We start from the raw sequence: 9,111 nt of genomic DNA, 5'->3' as shown, positions 1-9,111 counted from the left end.
TCTTGTTCCCTGTTGCTATTCAGTCCTTGAGGTTTGTGGTAAAACCTAATCTGAAATTACTCAGAAATGGGTTTTCTGGCTGTTACATTAAGCTGGATTACGTGGCATAGACCATTGATTTTTAGATTTGAGAGTGCTGAATAATTTATATGCACATTGCCTTCTAACCCAGACTGTGGCTGTTTGATGGCTCTGGCCCTTCCTACAGCAGACCCAGACAATGGCAGTGGTAGGATATAGCCAAACTTCCAACTCTCTTACTTTTCAGTGTCTGCTTTAAAAAAAGGGGATTGATTCTAACATTGTTTTGTTATTGAGGTTTTATTTTATAGTGTCCAGTAGTGCTATCCCACTGTAAGCACAAAGCTTTATTGTAGAGCTGCTGTTCCTTAAAACCAGCTTTTGCTATCCTTCCATTTTAATATGGCCATATATTATGATATTGAAATGTTCGATACAAGCATGAGTACACAGAGAAAGAAAGGGAAAATTGTCTTTTTATGAACCATGCAGCTGTTTATCATAAATCTAAATAAAACTCTTTTTCAGAACTTTTGTCAAATTGAATTGGCTTGTGCCATCCAAACACCTATTGTCACACATGTGTATTGTAGAATACATTTAAAAATAAAAGAGCATGTTGGCACAGAAGTTATTTAGCTGGTGTTTGCACTCCACCTCTGAAGAGCTTAATACACTCTTGTGTGAATTTAAGACTTGTTCAGATGTTGATGATAGGTTTGTAATTTCTCTAACAACTTCATTTTATTTTTAATATTCTGCATCTTTACTGACTGTAGCAAACAGAGTGGAATGCGTCAATTTTCCTCTTGAGCTGGGTCAGCTTTCGTTAACTCATCAAAGGCAAGAAACATCTATTAAGTGTTCTTTTGCTGAGTCCTCAATTTGAATGAACTTGCAGGGAGCAGCAAATATTTTTCTCCCATTTTCTATAGCCCAGTTCCTCAGAGGTCGCAGCTACCCCAGAGAGCAGCCTGACAGCTGAGGAACACTGCTCCAGACAAGTCCAAATGCCACTGTAATTATAATAGCCCTGTAATAATCTCCCCTAAATACACCAGCCTCCATCCATCAAATGGTTGATCCTCTGTATGAAACCCCTCAGGAACTGGAATCACACCATGCTGGTACCAAACTGCTCCGTGCCTTCATCAAGGCAGTGCATTCTCCTCCCACAGTCAGGTATTGACCCCATGGCTGAGGCTGTTTGCAGTGGGGTTTTTGACAGGGATTGCTCAGGGCTGGGGATGGATGGCTGCTCGTGGTGCTTTGCACCCTGCCCCCAGCAGCCCTGCTTGCCCTTGGGTGCACAGAGATGGAGACAGGGATCCTGGGCAGGGATGGCAGGGCCAGGCTGAGGCCACAGCTCTGCAGCACAGGGCCTCGAGCGAGGTCAGCCTCTTCACCGAGGGGAACCACGGGGCATCCTGTCCAGCAGCAGCACCAGCTCTGGGTGTGGGTGCCTAGCTTAGAAAATCCAGGCCTGTTTTACATTGCACATCCCTCTCCATGGTCCAGGTGGATGAGGTTCACCCATCCAAACTCTCACATCCTTAACTTGGCTGTTTCTCCAGCGTGTTCTGTTTTGGTTGGGTTGGTTTTATTTTAGTTGCAGACTTGCACAGCTCTTAGTGGGGCTGCATTAAAGACAAGGACTGGTGTGATGTGTACAGATCTCGCAAATGCTGCATGAGACAGAAACTGCTCTCCCTCCAGAGATGGGTTTGGGCTGGGAGGGACCTCAAAGCTCATCCAGTTCCACCCTCTGCCATGGGCAAAGACACCTTCCACTATCCCAGGTTGCTCCAAACTCTGTCCAACCTGGTCTTGGACACTCCCAGGCAGCCACAGCTTCTGTGGACAACCTGTGCCAGGGCCTCACCATCCTTAGAGGGAAGAATTTCTTCCAAATATCCCATCAAACCCTGCAGGAATTGCTGCAGGAAGGTCAGGACAGCACCAAAAGTGATCGCCGGGCTGGAGGATCCATCTAGAAATGTTTGCTGGATTGAAATGATATTGTTCTTTGAAACAGAAACAGCAGAACCCCTTTCTTTCATGACGCTCATTGCCATTGCTCATTAGCTGTTGCAGCTAATTATCGCCGGCTCGCTGGGCTGCGAGTTTAATACCGGCGTTTTGGGAAGCTCCGCAAACACCCCACGCGGTTTGCGCACTCCAGCTGTGCCGCTGCTGCGGGATCGCGGGGGCATCGCTGCGGGATCGGGGCCGGGAGTGCTGCGGGATCGCTGCGGGATCGGGGCCGGGATGCGGCGGGATCGCTGCGGGATCGCTGCGGGATCGGGGCCGGGATGCGGCGGCGCGGAGCCCCCTCTGCCGGCGGCTGCCGGACCTGCCGGGCTCGGCGGCCCCGGGGCTCGGGGCGAGCGGCGCCCCCGGACACCGACCCCGGACACAGACCCCGGACACCGACCCCGGACACCGATCCCGGACACCGACCCCGGACACAGACCCCAGATACCGACCCCAAACACCGACCCCGGACCCCGACCCGCGGGCGGGGGAACAGAGCGATCCCGAGGGTTCGCCTGCGCAGCAGAGCCCGCTCGGATCGAAGCGCTCGGCAGCTGTCGTGTCCCGGGTTCATCACTTGGCACGGGTTTTAGTGCAGGTAAAGGGTGACTCGAAGCCACGCAGAGGCCAATCCAGTTCTCCGCGGACAAGACTCGGGTTTCTCTGCGTATTTTGTGGATTAAATTCTCTCGTTCCGAGCAGATATTTTTTCACAGACCATCATTTGCAGCGGGCTGGGATGATGTGTTCAGTGTTCATGTCTGGGTCAGCCATTGCTCCAAACCTGGGAGACCTCAGCACGCAGCCTATGGACTTTGGATGGACCTTTCCCTCCCCCGTTCCTCAGCAGTTCCAGCAGGACATTCTGCAGCTGACTGCAGTCCATTCCCGTGGCAGGAGGTTCCCTGCACCGCTGCAAACAACACAGGGGCAGGTTCTTACCTGCTGAGAGAGCAGCACGGCTGATACCGCCTGGCACTTCCACGTGGGCCACATCCAGAACTCAGCCCGGACCTGAGCACATGCTTGGGTTGCACATGTGAAGACCACAGGATTCTGCAGCGTGCCCTGAAAAGCCAGCCCGAGGTGTGAGCCCCAGGAGCCCAACAAGCGTTTGGGAATCCCAGGGGAGCTCTTCAGTCACCTTCCCTGGGCCCATCTCTCTAAGGCTCGTCTGTAGCAGCATGTGCCCTCCTAGTAGAAATAGAATGAATTATGAATTATTGGCATAGTAAAAACTGTCCTAATGTCATGCTGAAGTTACTGGACCAGTCCAGGGATTAGTGGGTAAAACCAGGAGGAACCTGGAGAGTTAGAGGCCTTGTGATTCTAGTGTCAGCATCCCCGAGGGTGGGTGTCAGGTGCTGCTGCAGAGAAACGGGAGTTTTCAGCCATATCAGCAGATCTGTGGGACCCATTCATCACACACGTCCTGCTTAACCACTCTCCATGATTAAATATTTACAATAAGAATTTCTTCATCATTAAAACCCTAAATAAAAGGATTACAGAGAAAGTCAGAATAGTTCAGTAGGAAACAGCACTAATTATTTTCACCCTTGTGGGTTTTTCTGCATTCAGTACTTGAATTTCAAAATGAAAATATTGAGATAAACTCCCGCTTTCATGTTAGCACAGTTGGGGGGATTTCTTATTTGGTGTGAAGCTTGAAAAGGGAAAATTAACACTCATTTAATCATTTACATTCAGTCATAATTTAGGCCCTGAGCAACAAAGCATTTAAGCAGGAGATACAAATTTAGGCAGTCACGTATTCCAGTGACTCCAGATGGATTATTCAGTGGCCTGAAGTGAAAAGTTGTTTATTCAGAGTAGGGGAAGTGCAAAATTCCCATGTGCTGGAAGCCGAGTCGTGGATCCCAACTGGGGCAGACGGATACTGGGAGTTTCTGATCCGGGGTACAGAACACAGAGCTCAGTCCCCCAGCGCTGGTGGGGATCCCTGGTTCACAGGGACTTTGTGACCCAAAGTCAGGAAATGAATGAGAGTCATTTCTGAGCTGGGGAAAGTCACAGAGATGAATATTGCCAGACAGCTGAACCCACTGCCGGCCGAGGGCCGCAGAAACCCCGAGGATGGTTGGAGCACGGAGGAGCTGTTTGCTGCACAGCCAGAAAGGAAACAAGAGGAGAGCAGGAAGGGATTGTCAGGTCTCCAGCACTACTGCAGTTATTCTTCCACATCTGCACAGCTGAAGTGGGTTTTGCTTAAACATCCATCACATCCCTGTTATAGGATATGTGTAGGATATTAGGTGATCCTTGGGGCGTTGTAAGACAGGATCATCCTCAAATGGCAATTTTCATCTCCTTTCAAATCTTGTCTGTTTTTTGGGGGGAGAAGGGCAGATATAAGGAAAGATGATGAGTGCCATAACCACTGCTGGTTTTTCCTGCACTGTCTATATATGAATATCATCATCATCATTTTATATAAATAAATCTAAGCCCATTCAAACTTTATAAAATGCCATCAATAACCCTGAAAACAAAGAAAGGCATTTACTGAGTACAACAGCCCAGCTCTGTGATTAAGGTACTATCCAAATTCACCGCTAGGAGTGTTTCAGAGGGATTTCCTTTGGACTCAACTACAGCCACAAAATAGTAGAGATCAATATCTGTACCATCTGAATATCATCCAATGCCATCTAAAGGACTGACTAAACAGGAAATAATACACAGATAAGAAGATAAAATACCCTTGGCATTTCCTCAAAACAGGTAAAAAGACTCACCTCTCAACCTATATATGCTTGTGAGGAGACAAAAGGTATGAATTCTTATAAGTTACATCTAATCTTTAGAAAAGATGAAAAAAACATTAGTCAGGATTTGACTGAAAGTTTTAGAACCACAGATGGAAACTGAAGAGGCTCCTGGCCCCCCAGCACAGGGCTGGACGTGGGCAGCTCCAGCAGTGCCACCAGAGTGCCACCTGCAGTGCCATCTGCTCAGGAGCCACAGGAGCCTGCTCTCCCTGGGCAGCGACTCCTGCCTGTGGGTTGTTGTCAGGAGTAGCCCAGGTGAGGAAGAGCAGTGTAACCCCAGCAGAGTCCCCGAGGCTGGGTGGCCTGAGGGGAAGGACAGCTCTGACTTCAGAACCAGCCCCTGTGCCCCTCGGTGCCCCCAGCCCCTGAGGGCTGTGTCTGCCAGGGTTGTGGAGGTAGCCCAGTGCCTGCTCTTCCCTCCTGTGGGCTTAACAGGATAGAAATTGGACCTCTTGGTACTTATGGCACATGTGCAAAGTTTTAAACGCTGTCCCTAAAATGTTCACGAAGTCAACCCAGGCAATCTGAGTGTTCTGGTTTATCGCTGTCCCCAGTAACAGGGTCAAATGATTCAGCAAAAACCTTTCCATGTAATCCTACAGAGGTAGATGAATACACAGTTGATGGATTTTGGATGTGTACCCAAGCTGCTGCATTGGCCAGGTCCAAAATCTTGCAATAAATAAATTTAATCAGGAAATATCACTCTGATATGAATGTTTAATGGCACTGATTTATACTTTGAGCTGCCAAAGCAGGAGCCAGCTTAGCAGTTGAGAGCCCACAGAGCTCAAGGTTTCAAAACAAGCAACTCTCCTTGGAGATTAGTGTTGCAAAAGATGCAAGCAGGCAGGAAAAGGAATGTTTTGCCTCCTGCTAAGCTATTCAAATGTACCTGAAAACGTTTCTTTCAAAAGCTGTGTTTGATCAAGTACCCTCCATTAGAGCACTGCCTCTTGTATGGCCCATATACTCCTCCAGTGACTCCTTTTTTCTTTCTGTTGTTTTGTCTCACCCACTAAAACCCGAGAGTCTCTGGTCCCTGCAGGGGCACAGAGCCAGGAGGTCTCTGCTGGGCTGTAATGTCCTGGGCAGGTCCCGTGGTAAGCAGTGCAGTTTGTACAGCAGGTTTGATGACAGAATAGCAATTCCTCCTTCAGTCAGTCCGTCTGGAGAGCACAGTAAGCCCAAGTGGTTTGTAGGATTACACACAGAGAGAGGTGGTTGGAGAAGGAACGAACAGGCTCCCCAGGGCAGTGGTCACAGCACTGACAGAGTTCAAGAAGCATTTGGATGATACTCCCAGGCACTGCAGGGCTAAGGTATGGACTCCATGACCCTTGTGAGTCCCTTCCAGCTCAGGATATTCTGTGGTTCTGTGATCAGATAAGCACTGCAAATGTCACTGTACCTGGCTGGAAGGTGATCTCCCCCAGCCACGCATCACATCACCTTGTTGTGGGGATGTCCTGCCTTTTGAAGTGCCAGCTGCCCAGTGTAAGCCCTGCAGAGTGACAGCCCTGCAGCAGGCACAGCCCAGCCAGCACAGGGGCTCTGCTGCTGCTCTCCAGCTGTGTTTGCCAGGTGCTGAGCCATCCTTGCCTCCTCTGCTGGGATCAGCATGATTTTTGGATGTAACATATACACGCACACACAACACATGCAAATTATACCTGAACACATCCAGGTTACAAAGGGAAGAACTTGTGAGATGTCAGGTTTGGTCTGCCCCAAAGAGCTCTGTCTGAGCTCCCTAAGGCCACGTGCATTGTGTGATTCACGGTGCCCACGGTGCTGTTCCACGGGCTGAGCTCAGCACACAGCCCGGGCAGTGCTCTGGGGAACCAGGCTGGCTGATGGAAGCCATTCCTGCTGCTAAAACTTCTTCATTCATTGCAGGAATGAGTGAGGTGGTTTGCAGAGAAGATGGATGAGTGGAAAGCAGCTGAGAAATTCCGTGAGAAATGAAGCTCGTCCCTCCATGAGCTACTCCTGCCTGAAGGTGCCAGGTGAGTTACTGTGGCCAGGCTTTATCCACATCTACATCTTATCTACCTCTCCTGCTCATGCATGGTGATGATACCCTCATTATGTGGTGAGGAATTCAGATAACACAGGAATGAGTTCATGGCAAAGCCCAGGAGGAAATGACTCCTTCCATGTGCAGAGGAGGATCTGATGAGCGTGCAGTACGTGAGGCCACCAGCCACACGCTGAGCAAGGACAAGATATCACCCTGACTGGGGAACAGGAGCACTTTAGAGTCAGCCCCAAGCTCCACAAGCCCAGTACGGCCCAGCTCATGAGGGTTTGGGTTTGTCACCTTCCAAGGCCATTCCTCAGGGTAGTTTTTGGGTTGTGAATTCCTTAATGTTTTTAAGTAGAGTAAAAATTCTCATGTGAAAATTGGGTTTTTTTCAATCCCATTCCTTCCACGAGAAGAATTGTTTTTTCTAATCAGTTTCTTAACCTTTACTTCAGTGTCTTGAAGTCAATCAGAGACAGATACTTGGAATGGAAAATTTCTGTGTGGATAATTGAAGTTCAATTTAGTTTTGCACGCTAATGACAAAGGGGCTCTACAAAGGAAAACGTTGCTCAAGTTACGCATAAGTGCTGCACTGGAAGGTGTTTCCAAAGGAGCGCGCTGACCTTTCCCAACGTGCTCCCTTCTTTCCTCGCCTTTATCCACAGAAAGGGCTTGGCCGTTCCCTCCCGTGCAGCCGCCCACCAGGTGCGGCACAGGACACGCCGGAGCTCCCAGTCACACGCAGCCACAGCCTGTGACTCGGGGCGGCTCGGGACGGTTCTGCAGGAACGGGACAGAACTCGGGAGCCCTGCGGGGGCAGAGCCGGGCCGAGCCCCTCCCGCGGGGATCCGAGCGCGGTGCCGGGGGGGCACAGCTCCCGCACGGGCGGCTCCGCAAGGACGGGCGTTTAACGCGGCGCCGTTATTCGTCCCGGCCGGGGGCGCGCGGGGCGGGCGCGGCGGGTGCGGGGCCCGCACGTGCGCGGGGCGGGCGCGGCGGGCGCGGCCCCTTTAAGGCGCGCGGCGGCGCGGGGCGCCCATGTGGAGGGCAGCACGCGTGTTGTGCTGCGCGCCCATTGGCTCGCGCGCGCTGACAGCGCGGCCCGGGCCGCGAGCGCACTGCGGGGGGAGCGCCGCCCGCAAAACGCGGAGCCCGGATCGCGCCGCCGCCGGATCGGGCCGGCGCCCTCCGCGCCCCGCGCCTCGCGTCCGCTCCGGGGCCGCCCGGGGCCGCGCCCGCCCCGCGCCGCCGGCGGAGCCGCGGGGCCGCCCCCGCGCGCCCCGGGCTGGGCCAGCCCCCGCGTCGCGGCCCGCCCCGTCCCGTCCGGGCGGCGCCCCGCGCTCCGCTCCACGTCTTGGCGCCGCCCGCCGCGTAGTAGCGGGGCCGCGCCAGCGCCCGCCTGTTGTGTTTCTGTTGCCACCCGCCATCTTGTCGCCAGCGCTGCGGCCGGCGGGGCGAGCCCGGGGCGAGCGGGCGGGGCGGGCCCGCGCTCCGGGCGGCGGCGGCGGCGGTGGCGGCCGGGCCCGCGCCATGAGCATCGAGACGCTGCTGGAGGCGGCGCGGTTCCTGGAGTGGCAAGCGCAGCAGCAGCAGACCGCACGTGGTGAGGGGCCGCCCGCGCGGGGCCGCGCCTGACAGCCCCGGCCGGCCGGGCCGGCACGGGCGCGGGTACCGGGGCGGGGGGGCACCGGCGCGGGCTTTGCGCTGCCGGCGGGGCCCGGCCGGGGCGGCGGCGGCGGGGGAAGCCGGGGGCGGGCGGGGCGGTGACAGGGCACGGGGGGCTCGGGGGCAGCGCGGCGCGGCCCTTCGGGGGCTCCGTGCGGGGGGGCGGCCCCGACCGGCCCCGCTCCCGCCGGGGGCGCCGCCGCCCCCGCCCCGCGCGCTGCGTGTCCCCGGCCGGCGGGGGGGCGGGGCCGTGACGCGCCAGGCTCCGCCCCCCACCACGTGCGCGCGGCCCCGCCCCGCGCGGCCCCCCCGGGGCTGCGGGACCCGCCCGGGACCCCGGGACGGGACGGGGGAACCCCCGCACTGCTCTGTCGGCCCGGCGGGCTCGGGCCCTCCGCGAGCCGCGGCCGTGCCCCTGGGCCGCCGCCCGCGCGTGGCTGCGGGAGAACAGCCCCGGCCGCGCTCCCGCGGCGGCCCCGGCGCGGGGACTCGGGTGGACCTGCGGGAGCGGCGCTTTGTGCCGCCGCCGCCGCCCATTGTGTCGGTGATGAGTCACGCAGCAGACGGGG

At 54.9% G+C, this 9,111-nt stretch overlaps 1 protein-coding gene and 1 long non-coding RNA gene across 3 annotated transcripts in view; one reads left to right on the top strand and one right to left on the bottom strand.

The window, feature by feature from the left end:
• Positions 1 to 302: 302 nt before the first annotated feature.
• Positions 303 to 7,963, bottom strand: LOC135425659 (uncharacterized). Its single transcript, XR_010435685.1, has 2 exons — positions 5,743 to 7,963; positions 303 to 4,400 (listed from the first exon to the last, which is right to left on the bottom strand). It is a non-coding gene; the product is annotated as an uncharacterized LOC135425659 (long non-coding RNA).
• Positions 7,964 to 8,361: 398 nt separating this feature from the next.
• The window catches only part of MNT (MAX network transcriptional repressor), a 37,209-nt gene continuing 36,459 nt past the window's right edge, over positions 8,362 to 9,111 (top strand). For both annotated transcript variants that reach the window (XM_064678180.1, XM_064678178.1), the window contains exon 1: positions 8,362 to 8,480. In XM_064678180.1, coding sequence (XP_064534250.1) covers positions 8,408 to 8,480 — 73 coding nt within the window. In that variant the 5' untranslated portion in view covers positions 8,362 to 8,407. The remainder of the gene's footprint in view (positions 8,481 to 9,111) is intronic.

The sequence above is a fragment of the Pseudopipra pipra genome, chromosome 21, assembly GCF_036250125.1.
Source record: "Pseudopipra pipra isolate bDixPip1 chromosome 21, bDixPip1.hap1, whole genome shotgun sequence".
Taxonomy (NCBI): domain Eukaryota; kingdom Metazoa; phylum Chordata; class Aves; order Passeriformes; family Pipridae; genus Pseudopipra; species Pseudopipra pipra.
Note: the sequence above shows the minus strand (reverse complement) of the source record. Positions and strands in the feature narration are given on the sequence as shown.